This window comes from Sinohyriopsis cumingii, chromosome 10, assembly GCF_028554795.1.
Source record: "Sinohyriopsis cumingii isolate HCF-2022 chromosome 10, ASM2855479v2, whole genome shotgun sequence".
NCBI classification, from domain to species: domain Eukaryota; kingdom Metazoa; phylum Mollusca; class Bivalvia; order Unionida; family Unionidae; genus Sinohyriopsis; species Sinohyriopsis cumingii.
In genome coordinates, this window is record NC_142970.1 from 35,160,583 (window position 1) to 35,188,321 (window position 27,739).

Genomic DNA, 27,739 nt, shown 5'->3' on the forward strand with positions numbered 1-27,739 from the left:
TCCTGATGTCCTAAGTATCTGCCAGATAAAGGAGTGTGATTCATGCCCAGTCTATAGAAAAAAGTCATTTGCAGTTCAACAGCAAATATGAGTTGGTTTCTCCTTTATCAACCAGGTTCTTTGCCAGGAAATCTGGCTTCCTTTTGTAACTCCACTCCCAGCACAGATTACCAGTCACAGTCATATCTGTACTGGGGATGATCAAGATCAACTCTTATGCCTAGTTTGGTCTTAAGGTTTTATATGGCCACATTGAAAGGGAGAAGGAAATTACTTTTCCATCATTTTAATGGATCTGTTGACTTTTAAGCATTCACATTTTCTAGGTGGATTGTTCTTGCAATATTGGGGCTTATCATTTCTAAGATTAAAACCAATGTGGTCCAAGCTATTGCTAATTCATTTATCCTTACTAAGAGAGACCACTCATTCGTGAAGATTACAGATGATGTGGTCCAAGCTATTGCTAATTCATTTATCCTTACTAAGAGAGACCACTCATTCATGAAGATTACAGATGATGTGGTCCAAGCTATTGCTGATTAATTTATCCTTACTAAGAGGGACCACTCATTCATGAAGATTACAGATGATGTGGTCCAAGCTATTGCTGATTAATTTATCCTTACTAAGAGGGACCACTCATTCATGAAGATTACAGATGATGTGGTCCAAGCTATTGCTGATTAATTTATCCTTACTAAGAGGGACCACTCATTCATGAAGATTACAGATGATGTGGTCCAAGCTGTTGCTGATTAATTTATCCTTACTAAGAGACCACTCATTCATGAAGATTACAGATGATGTGGTCCAAGGTATTGCTGATTGATTTATCCTTACTAAGAGAGACCACTCATTCATGAAGATTACAGATGGTGTGGTCCGAGGTATTGCTGATTCATTCATTATATAGTACCTCTTGCTATTTACATATTTCTTCCTCGCACCCATTCCTAATATCCCTCAAGTATTATCTGTCTCAGAAAAAGATGATGACAGCCAGTTATGATGCATTTGCCTATAAGGTGGAGGACAGACTGTGTCTGTCTAAGGTGGGGCACAGACTGGTTCTGTCTAAGATGGGGGACAGACTGGGTCTGTCTTCTGTCCAGTTGTGAATTTCAGGAACTTTCCAACCAACAGGAGGATGGATTTTTATTACATGGACACAGGTAATTTCCATCCCGGAAAGTACAGTAGTGTACTAGTGATAGGTAAGTAGTGCACTATTAAAATTAGTTTTTCCCCCTCCCTAAAAAAAACTACCTACCTCAGAGAAATTCTGCATATGTCACTGACTATTTTGGCAATCTCAGATTCATGTGTATATGTTTAAGGTTACTCAGGCTTGCTACAAATGCAGAAAATGTAAGTTAGTCATTTACTTGGCTTATCTGTTCAGTCCCATAGCTTGCATAAATTCAGAACAGACCCACAGCACTTGAAGAGCTCAGAGTTCTCCTGTACACGGTATATCCATGTTTATTCCTAAGTTCATTTAAGTCACAGAAAGGTGAGATAATAGCCATGGGACAAAATGTACAACCTTCCAAACACTTGTCAGGGTTTGGACACAATCTGGGGTTCATATTTCTGTATGAACTTTGAACTGGAAGCAGAAGATAAAAAAATTCACATCCTTTTCTGTTTACAATCAGTTCATTTGATGAGTAAAGTACTGTTTGATGAAGATTCAGTTCATGTTGGGTTGGATGTACTACAGCACATGAGTTGCTTTTTTGTGTTTTGGTGTTTGCCTCCAAGTTGTTGTGTTTTGGTGTTGATTGCTTCCAAATTGTTATTGTGTTTTGGTGTTAATTGCTTGCTTCCAAGTTGTTATTGTGTTTTGGTGTTAATTGTTTGCCTCCAAGTTGTTATTGTGTTTTGGTGTTATTTGTTTGCTTCCAAGTTGTTATAGTGTTTTGGTGCTGATTGTTTGCTTTCAGACAATAGTGTTGATAGTACTGGACACCATATTTTCTAAAGCACAAACCTTTCTTGTTAATTTACCTATAGTTTGAGATAACCAAACAGTAATTAATGATCCTTCTTTTTTTCTTTCTTGCAGGTGGAACATGCAACACAACCATCTACTGAGGAAATTCTGCAGATAAAGCCATTGTTTGAATCTTTTCCATTTCATGTTGAAAGACTCTCTATTGCTTATGTTGTAAGTGTCAAATAGATTGTAAAAATGAGAAAATTGAAGTGCAAAAAAATAATAAAGCAATAGAAATGATTCATTCACTGGAATGCCAATTTCATGAATGTTATTTGTCTACCAGAATGTTTTCATGCCCTATAGCTGTGCTAAATCATTTGTTGAGTCAATGCACCATATGAACTACTATTTACCATACATATTTTGGGTTTGAAGCTAGCTAATTAGACTGTACATTAATTTCATGTCAAACTTCATTTTGTAAAATTGATACTTAAGACTTTGTGGATGTTTGTGTTTTTCTTGATCCCAGGATTTATTAAAAGTTTGTATTGCCTAATGAAGGCCATTTTTAAAGACAGACACCCTTTTCCTCAGTTTTGCCTATCAAAGTGAAAGTTTAAGGTCACACAGGAGAGTTGATCTGATAAAGCTTACTTCAAGTGAGATCATATAATCATTTGAAATTTTCTTGTATATTGTATTGATTGAAATGTTGCAATAGCATGTTATTTTGAATTAAGCTGAAATGGAGAACATAAAATGGGTAATTATATTATTAATCATTGTTTGTTAGTAGATATTCCATGACTCACTTTTAAGCATGTGACTGCATATTTTCAGCGTCATTTGGGGCAGTGTTTTGGTTTTTCCCTTCGACGGTCACGGTTACATCAAGATGGGCTGGTGCAACTTCACATTGACCTGGCACTATTACGATATGGATTGGACAATCTAAGTGACCAGGAACTACAGCAGGTGCTTTATATAAAGATCTTTACATTTTTTTTATGTGATTATTTTTTATATGTAGATTATACGTCCTGAAACTGTGTCATCTTATTCCTTTTAGCTCATCTGGCCAAAGGCCAAGTGAACTTACAGTATGGCCTTGCATCTGTCATCCCTCCATCTGTACATCCACCATTGTATGGGCCTGCATCTATCATTCATCTGTCAGCTATTATAGGTATGGCCCAGCATCTGTCATTTTTCCATCTGTCAGCCATTATAATATGGCCCTGCATCTGTCATTTTTCCATCTGTAAGCCATTATGGTATGGCCCTGCATCTGTCATTTTTCTATCTGTCAGGCATTATAGTATGGTCCTGTATCTGTCATTTTTCCATCTGTCAGCCATTATAGTACGGCCCTGCATCTGTCATTCTTCCATTCATCAGCAGTTGCTTTTGAACATATTCAAGGCTTCAGATCAGATTTCAGTCAGCCTTGATGTGCAATTTCTTACCATCAAGAACTTGTACAAGTTTGATCATGGGTGTGAACACCCCACAACCATATTTCTGATTAGATTTTGATGAGGTTTGTATCATCAAGATTTTACATGATTTTGATTATGAATGACAGCCATGCATAATAATGAGGTGATTTACCATCTGATTGGTTGTGCAGTTTACTTTTCTTCTGTTTTGTGATTATTCACACAGAAAATATGAACAGTAACATAATTTTTATTCCCAATTCAAAGTAAAATAGCACATTAAGAAAAAATAATGTGTGCGTTGTTGGATTTTAACTCGAGTGGACTTTAATGGAGGCAGCCAAATTAACTTCACAACAACGTACGCATCTAAGAATAACTTCAAATTACATGGCTATAATGTTATCCATGTCTATTGATGGTTAGTGGAAAATTATATTTTTTCTCTCCAGAGAAATATCAAGATTATTTCTCTCAGAGAATCCAGTAATTCACTGCCTAGCATAAAATAAAATTTTATTTTTAGAAGACTAGTTGGTAAAATGAATTTTACATTCTTGTGGCTGTAAGGAATTTAACAAGGAGAAATGATTTGTGGGAATTAAATAATAATCCACTGTAACTTCTACTTCTGGGACTTCACTAATGATGCAGTGTAGCATCTTTGTGTGGGAATTCAATAATAATGTAGTATAGCATCTATTTGTGGGAATTCATTAATAATGTAGTGTTTTATCTTCATGTGGGAATTTAATAATAATGCAGTGTAGCATCTATTTGTGGGAATTCATTAATAATGTAGTGTAGCATCTTTGTGTGGGAATTCAATAAGAATGCAGTGTAGCATCTATTTCTGGGAATTCAGTTATAATGTAGTGTAGCATCTTTGTGTGGGAATTCAATAATAATGCAGTGTAGCTTTAATGTGTGGGAATTCAGTAATGCAGTGTAGCATCTTTGTGTAGGAATTCAATAATAATGCAGTGTAGCATCTATTTCTGGGAATTCAGTTATAATGTAGTGTAGCATCTTTGTGTGGGAATTCAATAATAATGCAGTGTAGCTTTAATGTGTGGGAATTCAGTAATGCAGTGTAGCATCTTTGTGTAGGAATTCAATAATAATGCAGTGTAGCATCTATTTCTGGGAATTCAGTTATAATGTAGTGTAGCATCTTTGTGTGGGAATTCAATAATAATGCAGTGTAGCATCTATTTCTGGGAATTCAGTTATAATGTAGTGTAGCATCTTTGTGTGGGAATTCAATAATAACGCACTGTAGCATCTATGATGAACAGCTAAAAGCGTCTCTGATGCATACCATGGCATTATATATGAAAATTTTCTATACATATTTATGTGCAACAAAATTTTGTGTTAAAATAATTCCCAGGGGGAAGTTTGTTTGCAGAGAATTTTTGCTAATAATTTCACCAGATTTAAAATTCTGAAATATTTTTACCACAGTTATGCTTGGTTAAGCAGAGTTTGACAATTCTAGTTGTAAAATTGCCTACAGTGTTTGTCATCAGATGTCTGAGAGTTTTTCTGTTTTGATCATGGCCAACCAGGTGGAGGACACCATTACATAATGGAAGCAGGAGGAACAGACGAAGCTGTGACCTCTCCACCATGTACACCATCTCTGGAGTTACATATGCTTTATTTCGTACAATAACCAATGACAGAGTTGATTAGTTCTGGCAAATCTTTCCCCATCCTTCTGTCTTCCTCTGTTCTGTTCAAGAATTTCAACACTTTGGGGAGTTTCAACCCAATTCTAGGCAGCCCAGGTGGTCTAAATACCCCTGTATGTCCAAGCATTGCCTTAGGGCCTGTTAGTCTGAGTGCATGGGTTTATAAATGACTTCACTGAACTGTGCCATCACTTTTGCTCCATCTATACTGTCTAGCTGTACCTTAGTTTTGATGTCATTTTTTTACCAACCTTGCTGTCCAACTATCCAGATCTTGATCTGTACTGTTAAGTGACCACATGGCTTCCATTTCATATCTTCCTGTGCCTCATCAAGTTGAGCCATGGAACATTAACATTGCCAGGATGTTACTGTTAGATCCAACAATCTGCCATAATACATTACTGTTATCAACAAGCAATCTGATTCGAAAACTACATCCTGTGGATATGTTTTTGCCATTTCCTCATGCCATACTCTCTTGGACAGTGCCATGACAATCTTATGTGTCCAGAAATGTATTGTATAGATATTGATCTTGACCCCAAGCTGGATGACCCTCATACTGATTGTGGGAATAAACTTAATTATGGTTCATGCTAAAATCGCACCATAGAGTGGACTGAGTACAGTTTTACGGTGGAAAAAGAGGAATTTATGGGGTGTCACCAAACTAAGAATGTCGACCATAAACCCCCTTCTACAGTGTCCGCCACCAACCCCCTTCTACACCAGTATACAGGGTCAAAGCTTCAGTTGTTTTTGATGAAAAAGTCAGCCGTTCTGTCTGTCTTTCCCTACAGTTGGGAAATATTAAGAAAACTGCAGAGAGTCTCTTAGCATTGATCAGTGACACAGGCAATTCCAAAGCCTATATTTTTCTGAGAGTCAGGTTCGAGTGTCCTTTCCAAGCTTGCTGGTATAAGGCCCATTCTAGTGCCTTCTTCACAAAACTCCCTGCTTTACACCAGAACTATACTGTGGTCATTCTGGCTTTGTCTGCTTCAGTACAGTGGTTAAAGACATTTGGATCACCTCTACTGTTCAGTGGGAAGTTAACAGAATGGCAGAGGCAGGCACTTCAAGAACTGACCTTCCTTATCCCTTATACAACATCTCCAATTCACCATCAGTGACATGATGACTGGAGACAAGGGGATACAAGATCGAAAGCCACACATCCCAACAACCATCTGCAATTCCAGTCATGTAAATGAAAACAATCTGCTAATCAGTTTTGGAGGCAGTTGTATCGAAGGGATAGGAAACAAAGTTTCCCCATGCCTCCCCTTTTTTGCATTGATTCATGTCCCTGACTGATAAGTGCAAAACTCTTGTGTTTTCATCCAGAATTGATCTCTTTCTGCCTAGCTAATGTACAATCAATTGTCTTGGGGAAGCTTCATATCTCATTTAGCCAGTATCCTCCCCATTTGTCCTCTCATTTCCTGATGGCAGTACCATTGGACTTGGTAAAGGACAAATTTTTGCAGCAAGCTATTGGGACACTCATCAAGAAGCAGGTGGTGAGCATTGTTCAGAATCCATGCTCTCCAGAGTTTTCCTCCAAGCTTTTTCTGGTCAGGATGGCCATTGGCAAGCTCCAATCCATATTTGACCTCGGTCATCTAAATAGTTCATACATCATGAGAAATTCAAGATGCAAGGTCAGTCTGCCTTTCCATCCGTCCAGACAATCTATGCCATCTGTCTCAATCTGTCAGACGCATATTCTCACATTCCTGTCTATCCATACTTATGGAGATTCTTGTAGTTACTGAGGAAATTATCATTTTTGTACTCTCACCCAGCTTTGACACAAGTCCATTGGTCTTTATGCACTTACTCCACTATGTTGGGGGCCCCAACTGGCCAAGTGGTCTAAAGTGCTCACCGTTACCAATCATTGCCATCTCACCTCTTTCTGCATGGGTTCAAGTCTCGCAGTTTGGCCATTGTGAGTATGTGAGAAAGCTTGTCAGTAGCTTCCATTTATACTGGCCGCCATGTATAGCCTATCTCATGCCGATAAATGGCATTAAACCCTACAGCAACAACCACTATGTTGTATCCCTGTTCTATACAACTTTATTCCCTTCCACAGTGGTGTATTTGGATGAAATCCTCCAGAAACATGGTCAATTCCATTCTAGTCAAAGGAAAGAACGATCTCTTATCCCTTTTACATACTCTTGTTTTTTTCTGATCAGTTGGAAAGTCACCCATGTACACCATCAGTTCATCCATCGGGTACATCCATCTGGGTATGGACTTTCTCACCCACCTCATCCTGGTGTGTCTTCCATGCCTTTGGTGGTCCTTCTCGCAGAATCCATATCTGAAATGAAATGAATCACAGCCAGGTAGTTTCTGCAACTTCTTGGATGATTTTTATGCAGTAGATCTTATCTTGCTATATCACCTCCACATGCTCCCATTGCAGAAAACAGCTCAAGAGTGACCCTTTTCCATGCTACTCAATTACAGGATCAGTCTAACGAGTGAGATTGTATCATTCTTGGATCAGTGGTGCAGCCGAGGTTGGCTGATGACATTAATACCTCTCAAGCAGCCACAACCAGATGTGATCATGTATACAGATGAAAGCACCTGTGGTTGGGGAGCCCATCTCTTACCAGTATAGAAACCAGTTGGGTCCAGAGGCAACAGGTCTACACATCAAGCTCATGGAAATGAAAACTATCATCTTTCATTTTTGTAGCTACCATCTTCAGTGTCATGCTCATCATGTCAGACAACTCAGTGGTGGTGATGTTCTTCCTCAATCAGGGTGGTACCAAACGACCCCAACCTCATTCTGGTCTGGGCATTCCACCATTGGTGCACACAACACTGCATCAACATCCAGATCAGACATATTCCTGGCAGACTAAATGTCTTGGCCGATTGTCTGTTAAGGAGAGAACAGATTCTCAATACAAAATGGTCTCTCAATCCATCAGTCATGGGGACATCTGATGAATGATCTTTTTGCAACCAGGTGGAATCACAAACTGTTCACCATCATTTCCCCAGTACCAGATCACAAGGCTTGCTCTTTCTCTCAGTTAGTAGGGTCAGTGAGCCTCTGCCTGTCCCCTCTAGCAATCAAAGTTCCAAAGAAGGTTATACATAAATTGAATGGCCATAAGTACAAAATGATTCAGATTTGCCCCTTTCTGCTAGGACAGATCTAGTGATAGAAGATCTACCTAGGAAGATCCCAAATAAGCTGAATCTTCTCAATCAGCCTTGGATCCATGTGTTCCATCCTTGCCTGGATGTCTTCTCCTTCATGCCTAGCTATTGTTCAGGAAGCCTTGCAGCAGAAACAATTCAACCCTTCAATCATGGAAAGAACTGCACGAGCTAGACAGCCCTCCCATTTAAAGGCTTATGAAGGGAAGTGGCACGTTTTCAAGAACTAGTGCAAAGTCAGAAACATGATTCTTTTGAGTGCCTTTGTCTTACAAGTAGCTAACCTTTTTGTTTGCCTGTTCAAGGAGAAAAAGTTCGCTCTGATTACTATTAAGATCATATTCTGTCATCATGGTATGGAGGATCTTGGACCTCCCTGACTTGTTGTCCAGCTTTGACTTGCATAGGCCTAAATCACTCACATTGTGTCCTCAATGGAATCTTTCCTGGGTTCAGACATGGCTGAATCAAATTTTCTTCTTTAACCAGGACCTCATTGAAGCTCCTTTCATGTAAAATATGTTTCCTGATAGTGTTTGCTTTGGTATGCAGAGTCAGTGTGAATAACATGCTATTTCTTTTGACCCAGCCTACCTTCAATTTCAATTAAGCAATTTATGATGCAGCATAATTTTGTCACCAGTAACGACTGCTATCAGTGGGCTATCAAAAAAGTCATCATATATTGGACAACCCAAAAGGCTTCAAACAGGAGCTGGTGTGTGTGCTCAGACTTTATCTGAAATGGACTGAACCAGTTTGTGGACCTCAAAGATGCTTCTTTCTCCTAGATAAGCCTGGAAGAGAAGACATCACCCCTCAAGCCCTCTCATCATGGTTTAAGTGGATAATATGCATTGCATGATATATCACTACAACAGAGTTACCACGTGAAGATCTCTGCTCATGAGAAAAGAGCAGTCTCTGCAAGCCTTGCTTTTGACTGATAGCTGTATCAAAGGTATCGTCAAGGCTATCAGTTAACATGCAGTCAACCTTCTAGAGCTTTTATCTATGAGACTTGACTCCACAGCAACAGATTCTGGATCTGGTAGACCCAGTTTCAGTCACACATGCAGTTACCTGACCCATTTTGCACTGGCTCAACCTCCTGAGGGGTACCATGTGCAGTTTTATCCTGAAATCGCCCAAAATTGTGGTAAGAAAATCTCATTATTTCTTCTTCCCAAATTTAACTGCTTCACCAGGAGTTGTGCTACTCACAAGTTAGGAGTAGGTTAATCTTCATATGGGCAATCCAATCTTCTTCCCTCAGAGGTTAACTAAGGAATAGGTAGAATGATATAAATTCCCGCCACCTATTTCCTAATCTCCTAATGTTAATGTGATCAGGGAACATATTTGAAGAAGAAATCAATTTTTCAGTAAATTATGTTTCTTCTAGAATACTTACTGAATCACATTACTTAATACCTTCTAATCCTACCCACAATGCAAGCATCCTGTTACAGGATGTTATAGTCAGCATAAAACTAGTACCACCTGTAGGTTGCAAAGGGAGGTAATGGGTAAGAGTTAATTACCCTTTGTATCCATGAATCGAAACGTTGACTTTTTGTCATTGGGAGAGCTGGATTCAGGAGGTAGTAGAGCTTATATTCCAAACATTAATGTGATTGGGCAAGTATTATAGAAGAAACATAATTTATTGAAAAATTAGCTTTGTTTTTAAAAAAGGTCTCTTTGAAATTGAAGAGAAATACATTTACGGATTGGAAGTCTTTTTCGAATCCTTTCAGGAAATGCATTCATGTTTTGTTTTATTTTCAGTTAAACACTGACTTGTAAAATTTCATGTTTCCAGGTCTGTGTTATGTCATTTCTCATATCAAGATTACTAACTATTTGTTTTTTGCTTTTTCCAAATTCAACTCGGGAACGGAATCATTTTTTGGTGGGTTTAGCACCATTTTTCCGCACATCATAGACAATACATGGCAATGAGTATATGGTGGAGGAAGAACCTTGGAAGAACCACCAACCAATTGGAGGTTACTGGCAGCAAGCTTCTTCACATATCCACATTGGCCGAGGCCAAGATGTGAACTCTGAGGTGGGATGTCAGTGATTGGTAAAGGTGAACACTGTTGACCACTTGGCCACCTGGGGCCCACTACCTGGATCCATAATAAAGTTGGTTCAGCTCAGATGTCCCTTACAGCTGTCACATCTTGAAAATCTAATTATCTCTTCTGAATGGATGGTCATATCAACATGAGGTTTTAATTAAAAGACATTTTTGTCTATTTTGTATCCGTGACATCCAATATGGCAACCATAGCTACCTTGTTGAGAATCGTGTTATCAATACTAATCCTGAAGGAAAAGTCATATGGTCATATCGGCATGGGGTCTTCACTAGAATACTTTTTATTTTGTCTAGTAGGTGATGAATCAGAATGTAGCTAATCAGATATATTGGAGGTGGTTTTAACAGTCAGCAGTTAGAAAGAAGAATTGATTTTATCTTGAAGTCTCAGAAATTCATTTTATATGGTAGAGCATGAATCCCTTAAAGTGCATCTGGTTGAATATCTAATATTTTCATGTGAAAATCACATGTAAGTTATGAATTCAATGTGATTAAACTTTTATTAATGTTATTTTTTAAACAGTTATAATCATCAGTCATGGTGCAAAAACACCATGTTAATAAAATCAAGGTTTAAACATCTAGCTGTAACTATCACTCTCCATTCATTCTATTTTCCATTTCTACAGAATATCTAACTTCTCACTGTGATCAAAGAACTCTTCTTTTTGTTGATTCAGATTGCTTTAACAATTTCCTCCTAAACTGATAATGTTGGATGGTGTTTTGCAACAATTTATTCCTTCACTGACAACTATATAACTCTGAAACAAATTTGCAGTTATTGCTTGAATGCTTATTGTTTACAAAGGAAGTTTGCTTGTTTCATGATTGACTGATTTTAGTCGGGTAACCTTATAGGGTACAGTTCATACTCTGTGAGAGAGCGGCCACAATGTGGAATAGCAGCTAACATACAATTTTTACAGTATGGTGACTGAACATCATGCTGACCAGAGTGGTAATAATAGACAAAAATTATCAGCGTGACAAAACCTGGCATCTAAGGAACACAGCAATAAGGATAACTGGATTATTTACACTTGTTGTGCTAGAGGGGTACTTTTGAACACAAAATTTCAGTGCCATGGGATTTGGACCATATAAAGTGGTAGCCACTGGTCAAGAGGGGGGCCATTGTACAGCTTTACATATTGCAATAACCTTTCTGTGAAAGAAAATGCAGGGATTGTCCTGGGCTTCGCCAATGTTGCAGATTGCAAGAGAAAAAAGTCTTATTGGCAACAAAATATACCATTTGGCAATTTTTGGGCGACAACCTTTTTGGCTATTTAATTTGTACATACAGTCGTGGATTTGGAGTGGAGACATTCAAAGGGACCATGAAAGGAAGCCACAAACTTGGATGCACAGTGCACTGGAATCTGTTACATAACCAAACCCTTTGTTCATGTTGACAAACTCATCTTTACAGTGCATTGTTACATCATAATCCACTTATGTTGACATCTGGCCTGAGTACTGTTTGCTGTGATACACTCAGTTGTTCTGCCGGACTATACCTACAATCGACTGACCTCTGAAGACGAGAAAGAAAAAGCTACAGTTAATTGAATCATGGCTAATCCTTCTGTTTTTTTTTTTTTAATGGTAAACTCAAGGAGAGCACAATTGATCTTGGAAAGCACCTGCATTTTACAGTCCACCATGAATCGGCCTAACAGGAAACCAGTTTGACAATCCACCATGAATCAGCCATGCAGAAAATCAGTGTGACCTCAATAATTGTGTCATACTGAACAAAATTCACTTATTAGTTTACATTTAACTTTATTTGATAAGAAATCTGTGATCTTTACCTGTGAAAATATCATTCAGCTTTTATTTTATGGATATCTTGTAATGAGGTATTTTTTCTCATTCTTTTCTATGTAATGCATCTTTCTTAAAGCATACATTTTAACAAATCATTTTGAATTGCTTGCATATACACTGTGACCCTGCAGTAACACATGGTTGGGGTCTGTAGAACTTGACCATGTTATAGATTGAACTGTATTATAACCAACCAAGCCAGTTAGCTAAACATAATGATATATGTACCCCCAAAAAATGCTAGATTAATAAAAGTGGCAAAAATTATGCGCTTTTGATTAAATGATGACAAACTAGTCTGAAATATACTTGTACAATGACAACACACATTTGTTTAGTACAATCCATAATCAATTTAGTACTGTACTTGTCAATGAAAAACCCATGAATTCAAGAATAGTCAGGTTATAAATTTCATGTATCAGTCACATCCCATTAGAAAACTCAAAATAACACTTATAAAAAAACATGATTGTCCTCATCATGTCTGTATCCAATTTACACTAAACAGTTATCTACAATATTGTTACATGTAGCACATGGCTATAGTTGTTTACATGCTACTTGTACATTTACTTAAATTAGCCTAGATTTTGGTCAGCTGGAGACAGCTATCATCTTGCCAAGGCTACCCAGGAGATAAGGTTATTTATAGGGAAATGAAAACGTGAACAAATTAAAAAGTTTAACAAACATGTTTACCACATCTTCAACTAACTTGATGACAAGATTCATTGGTTTTTTAGACTGGAAAACTAATTTTGCATTTATGCTGCCATTGGTAACTTCATAGGCATATAAACTTTTTTACTGCAAAGAGGAAACTTTCACAGCACAATAAATGTATTCCAGTCATTTTGGAAAATGTAACATTCCTTCAGATTCCATTGATTGTATTAAAGTTTGTGCTGACTTTTTTGATGAAAGGTTCTTTGTTTTTGTTGAAGATTGTAATTGGCTTTCTTTGATGAAGGATGCATGTGTACTGAAGTCACCACTCAAGGACTGCTTTGGAGGATCAAACAAATGCCTGTTTCTTATTGTGGCGGCAATATCTAATAATTGTAGAACTTTGAGAATGATTTTTTTGATTTGCTTCATATTTTTACGGAATGATTGATGCTCAGAGGTAATTCATTTTCTTTGAAGTTTCAGCAGAACTATTTTTTCTGGGTACATTTAAAAGACATAAAAGGAATTGGCTGTCGTTTGGTTAATTGTATCAGTTACTGTTCCAGCCTGCAAAGGTTGGTCAATTGTAGCTAGTCCCAGTAGCTATTGGAGTCTAACACAGCAGACAGTACTCAGGTCAGATATCAGTATAAGTGGATTATGATACAACAGTGCACTATTAAGATGGTTTGTCAATACGAAAAGAGAATTTGTTTATGTAACAATAGATAGATTCTAGTGCATTTTATGTCAAGTTTATGGCTTCCTAAACTCCAAACCAAAGATACAAGTTTAAAACAATGTTACAAAAAGACTGATAAATTTTGTTGCCAGTAAGGACAAAAAATCGCAATTTGAGTCATTGGTGAATTACAGCTCAATCCCTGAATACATTTTTAAGGTGTTATTTTTCGTATTTTTAGAAGAAGAAAAAGTTATTTGTGTATGAGAAAAATACTTGTACATAAAATTTCAGGAGTATTGCCACAATTGTCTTATATTAAAATTCATACAGGATCTCTTTCCCAAAATTATAAGTTTTTACACATTATTTTTCATATTTGTTAGAAAGAAATTTGTTTTTCATGTATATGAAAATCGTGTTATATCCAAATTTGTGTTATAACTGATGGTTCTGTAGTGGAGTCACACTGTATATAGATCTGCAGGTCATAAACCAAAAGAGCTTGCATGATAGCTTGTTGTCCATCATCAATCCTTCTGTAAGCACAAATTTCTTATCATTACTTCTCCTAAACTAATTGGAGGAATGCCATGAAACTTGACACACACATTGACCCCAAGGTCTAGTGGGTCCTAATGATAAATGATGTTACTGAGACATACAACATAGCTGTCACAGTGAAAAAATTTCTTATAGCTACTTCTCCAGAAAGGACGGTCATATCATATTTTCACAACAGACTTTTTATGATCCCCACTTGGTTCTAAATGAAGATGGTGAAAATCTTATAACCAATATGGCCACCATAGTAGCCATATTGAAGATCATTTTATTAGCAATACAGTGTGACCCCGCTTTAACACGGTAGTTGGGAGCCATAAAACCCGACCACGTTATATACCGAACCGTGTTATATGCAGCCAAGTCAGTTAGCTGAGGAAAATGTACCCCCCCCCCCACAACAAAAATAAAATAATTGTCTGTGGGGGTGTGTGGGTAATAAATGCAGGCGGTAAAATACGTGCTTCGTCGGCACAGTTACCATCTTGAATTGATGCATATTAAATGAGAAATATACCTGTAGTGAAAACAGACAAGACATAATATAATATTTTACTTTATTTAGAGAACCATGAATTGGTACATATACATGAATCCTGTTTATATATAAATGTCTATAATGTATAGCATGAATAGAGTATCAACACCATGTACTCACCTGTGAACCTGATCATATACATTGAATCCATAATACAAGTGATTCCATCGAAAATATGCACACAGCTTTAAAATATTCATGAATTTTGTAACAGGTCATATTGGTCTGAATTCAGTGGAAAAACATAGCACAGTCACATAACGAATGACGAAGCACATCTACTTTAAAGTATGTTCCAAGTTGGTAAAAGTTAGTTTGCGTTTTAAGCCGCCATTTCTCCCTACAAAAAAGAAACTTTCACAGTGCAGTTAACATGTTCCAGTCACGTTGGAAAATGCAAGTTTGGTACTGACTTACTTTGAAGAAAAGTTCTTTGCTGTTATTGAAAGATTATAGTCAGCTTTCTTTGATGAAGGGTGCATGCGCTACTGAAGTCACCACTAAAGAACAGCTTTGGAGAACCAAATGAATGCCCATTTCTTATTGTGGCAGCAACATCAAATAATTGTATTGCATGATTCAGACATATTTTTCCGTTTGCTGAGTATGTTTTCATAACAGTCGGTGCTTCAAAGGTAATATGTTTCCTTTGAAATTTCAACAAACTATTTTATCTGGGTACATTTTTAAAAAGGAATTGGCTGTTGTTTAGACTATTCTAGTTACTGTCCCTCCATGCCTTTTGAGTAAACCAGTAAGTAAGATGTAATTTTTTTTATTTTAATTTTCTTTAATACATTTATGGTAGCAGCGTGATGCTGCCTTCTGCGCATGCATCTGAAAATTAACAAAGGGTCAACAGACGATAAAGATGCAGGTGTTGTGATGACAGGGATTATTACAGAAAATGTGAGCATTCTGAAGGATTTAATTCTGAGTGAAACGAAGAGGAATTTTACTTACCATCCACATACAGATGTCAGTCTTTGTAAATATATTAATAGCGAGTGGCCAAAAATTCGATGAAAGATAGATTACGAGACAATGCCTCGTCTGGTTGATCTCCGTTACCAGAAATGTCAACAACAAAAAAGCGGATATTTCACAACATACAGAACTCATGCTAGATGTCAGGATAAGCGGATTATGATATAACACGATGATTTGTCAGTATGGACGAAGAATTTGTTTATGTAACAGTAGATAAATTTCAGTGCATTTTATATCCAGTTTGCGGCTTCCTTTCATGGGGTCTCTGAATTTCTGCAATCCAAACCAATGGTTGTATATAAAAGTTTACACAGCCAACAACGTCACCAACAAATAAAAAAAGCCACATGGTATGTCTTTCAGCCAGTAAGGAAAAACAATCCAAGTTTGTGACATTGGCGAAGACCTATGCAATCCCAGAATAAACGTTTTATGCAGTTTTTCTTCTTCTTACTTTTAAGAAGAAAAAAAAATACTTTTTCGTGTACGAGAAAAATACATATAAAATTTCAGGAGTCAAGCCATGATCATCTTGTATTATTCATACACAATCACTTCCCCAAAATGATAAACATCTTTTTATGTATTTTTCATACTTTTTAAGATTTTTTCTTTTGTGCACAAGAAAAATACATGTACACGAAATTTCGGGAGCCACGCCACAACCGCGTTATATCCGAATTTGCGTTATAACTGAGCGCGCTATAGTGGGGTCACACTGTACTCCTGAATGAAAACAATAGACATGTAGTTTGCACCAAAAGATTTCCTATTATGTCCAGTTGGTCCAAATTGAAAAGTCAAATCAGCTTTGATTTTTAACAAGTCTTCTTATGGTGTATAGTTGTTCCTAAATAAAAATGATGCTAATCATCTTGAAAATGTTGTTATGGCTGCTGACTCAATTGTCCTATTGACATGGGGTTTTCAACAAAAGACTTTTTACAATATCTAGGTGGTCTGAATGAAAATAGTGTCAATCTTAATATAATATGGTTACCTTGGTGGCCATTTTGAAAATCTTGTTTTTGATAAGAAATATCAGAGATGGTTTCAGCACTTAGCAGTTAAAAAGTAGAAATGTTCCTATCTTGGATTCACGGACATACTTTTTGGCCAATAGAGGTTAAAGATTTTTTCGAGTGTTGGAATACAACATTTCACAAGCATTCTTCCTTGAGATAATTTAGATGTGTATTTAAACCACTGCATTGGCCTAGTGGTTAGAGTGTCCGCCTCAGATGTGGGAGGTTGTGTGTTCAGTCCTTGGCCGAGTCATACCAAAGACTCACAAAAATGGTACTAACATCTGCCTCGCTAGGCTTTCAGCATTATGAGGTTAGTGTTAGGACTGGTCAGCCTGGTATCAGGATAATGTAACTGGGTGGGTCATCATGCTACATGTCTGCGACATGATGCCTCAGTGCTAGGCATCACTATTGACTGCCACACTGCAGATATTGTAGCGATATGACTGAAATTTTTTCTGCATTAAAAATCCAAATCACACATACACACACACACACAGATGTGTATCCATTACTAGTATGAAATGTTCTTCAATTGTAACTTTCACTGTTATGGATTTGCATCTACATTTTAGCCTTGTTCACTAGGAATACCAGTAGTAACTCTAGAAATTAAATTCATGTTCAGGCTTGGTTATTTATTTCCACAGTTTCTTGTTCTCCTCTTTCAGGCATGTTTTAGGCGAGGACTGAACCCAATTGGCCTGGATAGAGCAGAGCAAATCATCTATCTAAAAAAATGGACAAATATTGCACAACACCTGAATGGTAACATCCTAATTAGTATATAATACTTGTTAACAAACTCCTTTTCTGTCAGAATAGTCAGTGGTAGTCTGTCTAAATTAACTAACACTTACTATTCCTTCACAGTTTAGGCATTAAAGATGTCAAAATATTAGAAAAAATCATCCGGGTTCCTGTCCAGGGTTCTCAATAGATTTCAAAACTGAAGAGTCAGTTGACCCTTGACACCAAAATCTTGAGAGGGAAAATGAAAATCTCAAGAGTCAAAACTGGAATCTTGAGAGACAATTCTTTTGGACAGTCATGAGCCCATAGCTGTGATTCCTCATTATTGTTGGAAACAAACGATATTTAAGATTTCTTGTCTCATGCTGAGTAATGAGAAATACTTGTACATCATTTTGTAAGAAATATACTTTCTGATTTTTGTTATAGTATTATATCTTTCTATGTTTTACTGTGTGTATATTTTGTATATGAAACAGAAAGAGGATTATTTTATACTTTATTATATTTTCAACTTCTCAGCATGCATGTATTCTGTTATTAACTGCTCAAATCATTTTATATGCAAAAATATACCCATGGATACAACTTTGAAGGTTATATATTGTTCAGATACCAAGTATGTACATCACAACTGGAATTTCATTTTCCAATTGCCCTTAAATTTTCTAACAAATTTTGGAGATTGACTCTCCTTCTTCACAGAGCTGACACTATCTTTCTCTTTCTTTAGAGTCTAAGAGTCAGAATATTCATCGCCACAGGTCGTTTCCAAGAATGAGACAGAAAAGAAAATATAATGTTTTGCACCATTGTGATTTTAAAGTTCTGATGTATGCACTTTTTGTGATAGCTGCTCAATTTTTTCTGAATGATTCATTAATTAAATCTCTCTAGGTTTTAAACATTTTTCCCATTTAAGCAAATTAATCGCCAGTAAAATAGAATCCCTCACTGAAAACTGGCTATGCAAGAAGCCATATATTTCCGTTTCATCTAACTGATTATAATTTAACCAGCAATCAAACAAGCACTGATATTTAATCAAAAATGATTCCAGTGACATCATAAATGATTAAGATTCTTTTAAAACATTCTGCAAAATGAAGCAAATTAGTTGTTAATAAAACAGTTAAAGTTGATCCACTAATCATGACAACTGGCTGCAGTATTCTCCAGTTCTGACCAGTTCATTTTAATTCGATGTCCTATCATGCCAATGCTGATATTTGATCAGGGCAGTTCATTCATAATTGTTTTCTCTTCGTCTATCATTAACTTAAAATGTAATATCAAAACAGTCCAACTTAATTCAAATGCACCTAAACTATAAGTGCGATATCAGTTAACTCTTAGCTCCACCCAGTTCATATACATATCTTCCATTGGTGCAGTGTTATTAGCCACCAAAGTGTAAAAGCAGATGTCATTCAGTGCCTTCTACAGTAAATTTGTTAAGGATAGTGCACTCTTAGTAAGAGACTAAGCCGGAGGAGAATCAGTAGTAAATAAGATTGATTCTCCAGTCCAAACCTACATGCGTCAAAAAGATGCACGAGTCAGAATTTCTGCACATCAAAAATGGGTCATATTCAAATTTCAAGTGTAACAACTGTAGAAAACCCATCTGCCGATCCTAATGATTGGTTACCTGGGTACCCAATCAAATGGAAGTTATATTAAATGTGAACCTGAACTGGTTTGTTTTAAGTTCATACATGTCAAGCCCCCAAGAGGTACAAGCATAATTATTACTAATATGAGTGGCAAAAAATAAAATAAAAAGTATTAAATCAATATTTTACACATTTAGTTTTACCAGGATATGTAGTTAGTTAAAATTCTTGTCACAAATCTGCTAACTGGATTTGTATGAGAATACAGTCGCAAACCAAAATAATAAATTATTTATACACAACATTCACTTTAACTGGTCTACATCAATTGTTTAACTTTCACTGAAAGGTCATAAAGTCAAGTCCACAAATTCTGAATGCTGTATTACATCATTGGAGAATACCTCTTTTAAAATTTGTAAAGCACTATTGATTTGTCCTTTTCCTGATGCAACATGTTCATCAATGGAACAAAATCCCTCTCTAACATTTTTAGTTAAATAACATCCTCAAGTCACATTGATAAAGCTCATTTCAATTAATATTTGGCACCTTGTTTTTTTTTTTTCTTCTTCAGTATTGACTGGTCTCCTACATAAGTGCGTATCAGACTATAATGAATCTCTGGCACTTTGTTTCAAATTCAAGAAACCCATCTGTTTTCTTAGAAACGTGTCATGTACAGTTACTATAAATAGAAAATAAGGAAACTTCTCAACATACATATCCAAATGGTCACACACAGAAAATATAAGATCATTTACGATGGATCATTGTCACATGACACAAGCCTCAAATTGTACTAGTTATTCTGTGTCTCACTCGCTCCTAAATTTGCCAGATAAAATCACAGATCTGAACTTGGAAATGTTTGTGTTTTTGTTTCTATAAGAACTAAACAAGTACCCTATAGCTAATTTTATTACCCAGGCAATTATGAATTGGCAGGTACCTGGGTATCAGTTGACACCTTTATTCAGCATTTGTTGACCAAGAATTACTGTGAAATCATTTATTTGCATTGAATAGCATAATGATAGGGTTTGGGGATTATTTTTATATTTGGTACTTGTCTGGGTCAGACCCTTCTGCACACCTGTAATTTGTCCCCATTAGGGAATTTTACATATGCAATCCACTTGCATAGGTACTTCTTAGTTACTTTATGTAAGCACTTGTCTGTGTTGTGAGGATAAAATCATGGGTGGGTACGTTATTCCAAACAATATATATGTCATCATACTACTTGATTATGAAACCATTTGAGTGATGGTTATTCTGAAGCCATATGAGTGTAGCCCCATAGGGAGATACACTGTCAAATCTTTACTTGATGTTTCACTGCCTGTAAATCAGGGGCTGGACCAGTCTTGTATTTGAGGTTGGTGTCACTGGAGGTTTATATTTCAGCCAACGCAGTGTGGAACTCAGCCATCTCATGTGTACAGCATGCTATCAGTGTTGTCTATTTCCATGTGTACAGCTTGCTATCAGTGTTGTCTATTTCCATGTGTACAGCATGCTATCAGTGTTGTCTATTTCCATGTGTACAGCATGCTATCATTGTTGTCTATTTCTATTGTACAGCATGCTATCAGTGTTGTCTATTTCCATGTGTACAGCATGCTATCAGTGTTGTCTATTTCCATGTGTACAGCATGCTATCAGTGTTGTCTATTTCCATGTGTACAGCATGCTATCATTGTTGTCTATTTCTATGTGTACAGCATGCTATCATTGTTGTCTATTTCCATGTGTACAGCATGCTATCAGTGTTTATTTCCATGTGTACAGCATGCTATCAGTGTTGATTTCCATGTGTACAGCATGCTATCAGTGTTGTCTATTTCCATGTGTACAGCATGCTGTCAGTGTTGTCACAGTTAAACATGATAATGACTATTTTTGCTTCCTCTTTTAGTAATGGGTGTTTTATTTGCAACTTCATAACATGTATTGTTAATTTATGCTATCTTTTCTCTACTTGTTCATTTCAATTAAGAATGTTGTCTATGTGTAAAAAATGCAATAAATTTAAGTTAGTCTTGTCTGTTATGTACAAAATGTATGTCATCTCTTCCATGTAGCATGTGTACTATGTGGTCTTCAGAAGTTTGCACTGTAGTTATACAAGAAGCAGCCAGAGGGAGAGACAAAAGAAAAAAGTCTCACAAATGTAACATTGATGTTCTAGGCATTCATCAAAAGTCATCATTTCTTGCGAGCCTTGTGGGGGCTCTCATCTAAAGGGTTTACAGCCATCAGCTACAATTACTTCAGCAGAAATTGGTGAAAGAAAACATTGACATTTTGAAAACTACTGTCTTTGAACAGATGTCTTTGGTTCAAGAGACACTGATGCATTTATCACAGTCAGACCAGATTTTACTCGTGTTTCCATCTCTTACTAATTCAGGTTAACCTGACTCATTGGGGGAGTGTTCCCCCAATTTTAGGGATCCTGGTGGGCATAAGCTCCCTTGTATGTCCAAGATGGCTTTCAGGCTTGTAAATGTGGACTCGTGTTTTAATGGATCTATTCAATCCATCTTGAAGATTTTGTTATTTATAACTGTCAGCTTTCCAGCCAGCCCAGCTATACCAGTTTGAGGCTTTTACTTATACAGTACATCCTTCCAGCCAGCCATCATTAACTTCAGGAATCTTAGTGATAGATCCATCACTCTCCTCATGCAAAAAAGCATATTCTCCTGGGTTTTATTCCAGGTTTTTTCTTATCTAGAAGGCAAAAGAGGAGGAAGAGACTTCATCCTTCAGGTTGCTTCCCCATTTTGCTAAAGTTAGAGAAATTAATGACCATTGGTTGGAAAGAATTTGTGAACCAGGGAGTGATAAATGCATTCTTTACAGAAAGCAAAATTCCAGTGACAGTTTCATCATGCTGGTACAAAATCCTTGCCAAATTCTTATATACTTGCCTTCCAGCTGTGGATAAAAATTTAGCAGTGGTTCACATGTCTTCACCCTGAGTTTTATAAAATTTACAAAGTATATTTTATGCCACTTCAAAATTGATTCGAAGCATTGTCACCATATCTTCAGTGCTTCATTTGGTTTCATTGGTGATTTTCTGACTTATGGAAAATTGGACACTGACCACATTTGGGAGGTGATGGCCCGTTTTGCTCAGGTTATGGATACATAACAGCAGAGCAGCTCACCATTCTATAGCTGACTGCCTCTGCTGATCTTGACCTCATATGACATGAAACATGTTTGTTCACCATGTTGCTTAAGCAATGACAGATGACCCTATTTAGCTTGCCTTTAATCTTTGTGGGCAAAGTTGAAGATGCTCAGAGGCAGGCAGCTCAGGAACTGCACCTCCAACTAGTTGTACAACCCACTCTAGTTTTTAGGACCAATTATCCTCCACCACAGTGTAAGGATTATTTGGCAGGCCTGGGACGCAGGATGTCTTCAGTTTAGATCCCAGTCTAATGTCAGGTTTCTCCACCTTTAAGCTTCCTGATGCTTGACATTGACATGCCATCCCCACCGTGCACAGACAACCTACCAGTAGGCACCTGACTCAAGAAATACTGGATCACCTTATTTCCTCAGAATATATGTATGATCCAAGTGATTTCATATGGGATTTGGATTTCATTTACCAACCTATGCCTGTTGTCTCCTCTTTCCATTTCATAAACTTAGCATCAGATCATAAGAAGGGCAAATTTTTACTGCAGAACACATCGTCACTCATAGACAAAAGGGCAATGTAGATTACTCCAGGGCTTTATTCTGGGTTTTCTTAACCAGAGGGCACACAGCAAGTTATTCCAATCGTCGACCCAAGTTGCCTTTAAGAATACATTATGCCATCAAACTTAAGGATGCAGACGGTGAGATCAGTATGTCTATCCATCAGAAGCGCCAAGTATGGCATCATCTCAGTTTGAAAGAAGCATATTTTCAAGTTCTTCTTAACTCCACATAACGTATGTTTTTCAATTTTGCTTAATGCAACATGGTTTATCAGTTTCAATTCCTACCATTAGGTCTTACTGCGACTCTTCAGATTATTCATTGTGGTGGTGGACTTATCCCACTCAGTCGTCTTTTTATGTTCCCTGTACAGATAATCATGCTGGCCTAATGGCATGCCTTTTTCCAGTCCCCTTTATCAGAAAGACATGATCCTGCATGAGGTACAATCATTCCTGTATCAGTGACACAACTTAGGTTAGCTCAGGACAGAAATTCCTCTGGAGCAGCCCCACATGGAAATTAAAGTAAATACTGATTCCAGTATATATGGTTGGGGTGCCTACCTGTTGCTGGACTTCTCTGTGGTCAGCAGCACATGGAAGCCAGGAAATCGACCTCTCACATCAGCCTTCTTGAAATGAAAGCTGTCATTAATGCCTTTCAGCTTTGGACGGATTGACTGAAAGGAAAACAGCCCTGATTGTCTCAGCCATCTCTGTAATGTTGATCTGCCTCCTCAAACAGCAGGGCACCAAATCACTGATTTGGCAGTTCATACCTTGGTGTGACTAGCTCCATATTAACAAACATATCAGGCATATTCCTGGCAGACTCAATGTCAAGGCTGACACTCTATCCAAAAAGGATCAGATCATTCATACAGAACGGAACGGTCTGTCCGTTAATTGGTCTTTTTATAGATCTGCTCATTTTCGGTATGACCAGTTATTGATCCTTTTTCAACAAAATGGAATCACTAGTTTCCCACCTTTGTTCATTTCTGAACCCAGTGACTTGGGCCGAGGACACCATTTCAATCAGTTATGAGGGGTTGTGGGCCTTTGCCTGCTCTCTCAGAGTCCTGGTACCAAAACGATACCAGAAGCTGCAGGGACAGACCTGCAAGAAAGATGATGCTGATAGCCCCTCTCAAATGGAACAAGTCCTGGGTGACCGATCTGCTCAGTCTAGCAATATATCTGCCCCAGAAGATTCTGGTCAAGTCAAATCTTTTCAACAGTTGTGGGTAGTCCATTTCTGCCCATATTGTCATCTTCTTCGTGTGTTGGCTCATATCTGGACAACCTTGTGAGAAAGAATTTAAACCTTCGATTGTGGAGAGAATCTCATGAGCAATAACGCCCTCCACACAAAAGGACTGAGAGGAGAAGTGGCAGGCTTTCAGGGACTGGTATAGAATCAGTAACATTGTCCCTTTGGGTGCCTCAATCCCTCAACTTGACAACTTTTTTCTTTGGCTTTACAAGGAGAAGTTGTCCTCAGTTACCATCAAAGACTACCACTCCACGATATCAGACACATTCAAGCATCATGGTGGATGCTATATCAGTCAAAAGAAAAATTCACCAGACCTTTTTGACAGTTTTGATCTGAATTGACCACAATCCTTCACCCTGTTTCCAAAAAGGAATCCATCCCAGGTTTTTACCAGCTCAGTTCAACTCAGTTTGAGTCTTTATCTCACACTTAGCTGAAGCTACTATCCTACAAAAAGGTTTCCTGATAGCATTAGTTTCTGCTTGCAGGGTGAGCGAGTTACATGTCCTTTCCATTGACCCAAACTATCTTCAGATTAGATTGGATGGTTCGGTGGTCCTCTTGATCAGAAAGGCTTTGTAGCACAAGAAAGCATCTCTCTCTACTGGTGAAAGCTGGGATGCTATGTTTCTGGTTGAAGTGCTTGGCATATTCTGAGGTCTCAAAAGATCAGATTTGCTTCTGCTCATGAAATCAAAGCATTTTCTGTGAGTCTTACTTTTGAACGCCTTGTTTCAGTCCTTTATAGAAACTATTTGCTGTAGAGTCTGCCTTCTCCAGCTCTTATTTAAGAGATTTAGCCTCACAGAGACAAACTTTGAATCTGGTGTATAAGGTGGTGGCAGCCAAAATGAACAACAGACCCAACTAAAAGTCAACACAACCTATTAAATTATGTTTGTAAGATGATTTCATCTTCATAGCCGAATATAGGAGTCACATATCACATGACCCTTGGCAGTTTCATCAGATTAGAAGAATTTGTTTCTAATTTGCTTGGGGAATCCAGCTGTTATTCCTTAGATGAATACCCAAGGTAGAGGTCGGATACTCAGCATTCCCTCCTCCTATTACATATTCTCCTAATGTTAATGTGATTGGAAAATGCATTTGAAGGAGAAAGCAAATTTTTCAGTAACTTTTGTTTCTGCAGGGATACTTAGCTGATCACATTACTTAAAAATATTCCCAAGTCCCCACAGTGCAAGCATCCTTGTTTGTATATCACTTAGCTTAAAAAAATTGTGATATCTAGTTGTGGCAAGGGGAGGTAATGATCAAGAGTTATTGATCTTTGTCTATATTAGAAAAGATATATTTTTCCTTTTTTGGTAGAGCTGAATTCAGGAGGTAGTAAACTTAAAACCTAAAATTAATGTAATCAGGTAAGTTTTTGTGTATAAGCATTAGTTACATAAAAATTTGACATCTTCTCATTATTTACAAAATAACTTGTTTTGGAGTGTGAGAAAGCATCATTTACAAGCATCCCATGTGTTTATGTTCCAGAGAACAGTATCTCACTGTTGCTGCACTGTCCAGTGTTGTTGGCCTGCAACCAGCCCTCCAACAGAGAAATGATGGGGAAACACTTATTTATTTGGCGAAGGAGGTCACCGCAGCAGGAATAATAATCAGCCAACATTTCATTTCACGTTGTTGATAATCATATGTTACTGCTGTGATTTCATTTAAATTTGTCTTTGTAACTAATTTAAATATTTTAAGTTGTTCTTTATGTGCAGAGAAGTAACTCTTTTATTAAATTGTCTTAGAGTTAAAATGGTGTTTTCTTTACATCAGTTTGTTTTTCTCATGACTGAAGCAAAGACATGGTCTAAGTGTCAGTGTTAATTTAGATTTTGCTCAGATTCTCTGACACCACTGCAGGGTTGGCACTGGCGTTAAAAAAATTGTCACGAAAAAATCACCAGCCAGTATTTTGTCATAAATTTTCAAAAAAAGTTCGCCATTTTCTAATACAGTACTATCTGTTTATCTCGACATGCTAGGGTCCTAGGTAAGATTGTTGACATGAGCGAATGTTTAGATAATTAAGTGGGGGGGGAGCTGAAAATAAATTGAAATGTAGCATACAAGTGAAATTTTTAAGAGGTGACCTGTCACACACACAAAACATAAAGCATTGGAAATTTCAATTAAATGAAGACATCTAGTTTGAAACACTTGTATATTGACAACTTACATTGTGTAGTACACTCCACAATATGTTAAATAATGTACACATCTATGAAATGACCATGAATTTGAGTATCATAGATCATACATTAGAAAATTCATGTATCAGTCAAATCCCATTAATGAACAGCTAACATGTGTCTATATGCAAAATTTTTAGTCCTTGTTTGATCCATATCCCATTGTCAACAAACATGTTTCACAAAACAGTTCACATTTATTATCCTAGTAGCAGGTGGCTGTATAGTTGTTTATATTCTACATGTACATGTACTTAAAATCGCAAAGAGACAAGTGCCATCATGCCCAGGCTGCCAAGGGTATGAGGTTTATTCATAGGGAATGAAAACATGAACAAATTAAAAAGTTTAACAAACATTCTTGCAAGATGTCCCACCTTCATTTAACTTGATGGCTTGATATCTATTTTGTTTCAAAATATTGGAAATTTAATTTGGGTTTTACTTTGCCATCTTAAACATTAACTTTTTTTGTTGTAAACAGGAAACTTTCATATGCTGCAATCACTATGAAAATGAAAGAGTTTATTTAAGTTTGTTACAGACTTTCTTTCATCAGAAGTCTTCAGCTGCTTTGATGCTTCAAAGGTAATCAGTTTTCTTTGAAGTTTCAGCAAAACTGTTTGGGGTTTTTAGGTACATTTTTCACAAAAGAAATATTGCTGTCTTCTGGTCAGTTGTAGTCATTCCCATCCCCACCTTCAGAGTTGTTCAATTATAGTTAGTAAGGTAGCATGATTAGTTGTTATATTACAGCACACAGTACTAAGGCCAGACATCAGCATAAGCAGATTATGATATAACAGTGCACTTTTTAGGGTGGTTTGTCAATATGAATAAAGGATATATTTTACGTAACAATAGATTCCAGTGCATTTTATATCCAAGTTTGTGGCATACTGTCATGATGCCTTTGAATTTCTCCACTGCAAGACAACGGTCTTTGATGAATTCATGTAAGAGAATGCTACGACAATTGTCTTTCATGAATTCATGTAAGAATGCTAAGACAATGGCCTATGATGAATTCATGTAAGAGAATGCTAAGACAATGGTCTTTGATGAATTCATGTAAGAGAATGCTATGACAATGGTCTTTGATGAATTCATGTAAGAGAATGCTATGACAATAGTCTTTGATGAATTCATATAAGAGAATGCTAAGACAGTGGTGATTGATGAATTCATGTAAGAGAATGCTAAGACAATGGTCTATGATGAATTCATGTAAGAGAATGCTGTGACAATGGTCTTTGATGAATTCATGCAAGAGAATGCTGTGACAATGGTCTATGAAGAATTCATGTGAGAGAATGCTGTGACAATGGTCTTTGATGAATTCATGTAAGAATGCAAAGACAATGGTCACTTGTTCTGGCTCAAATAAACAGTAACTCAAGAAAGAATGAAAACAAGAAGCTTTGAAAAATATA

General features: G+C 37.0%; 1 protein-coding gene across 3 annotated transcripts in view; it reads left to right on the forward strand.

The window, feature by feature from the left end:
* The window catches only part of LOC149789866 (LETM1 domain-containing protein 1-like), a 69,686-nt gene extending 42,519 nt beyond the window's left edge, over positions 1 to 27,167 (forward strand). For 2 of the 3 annotated variants that reach the window (XM_089971858.1, XM_089971859.1), the window contains exons 6-9: positions 2,072 to 2,173; positions 2,789 to 2,923; positions 17,377 to 17,473; positions 25,597 to 27,167. In XM_089971858.1, the coding sequence (XP_089827984.1) occupies positions 2,072 to 2,173; positions 2,789 to 2,923; positions 17,377 to 17,473; positions 25,597 to 25,718 (456 nt within the window). In that variant the 3' untranslated portion in view covers positions 25,719 to 27,167. The remainder of the gene's footprint in view (positions 1 to 2,071; positions 2,174 to 2,788; positions 2,924 to 17,376; positions 17,474 to 25,596) is intronic. The other variant, XM_089971860.1, reaches the window with a different exon arrangement.
* The last annotated feature ends 572 nt before the right edge of the window (positions 27,168 to 27,739 follow it).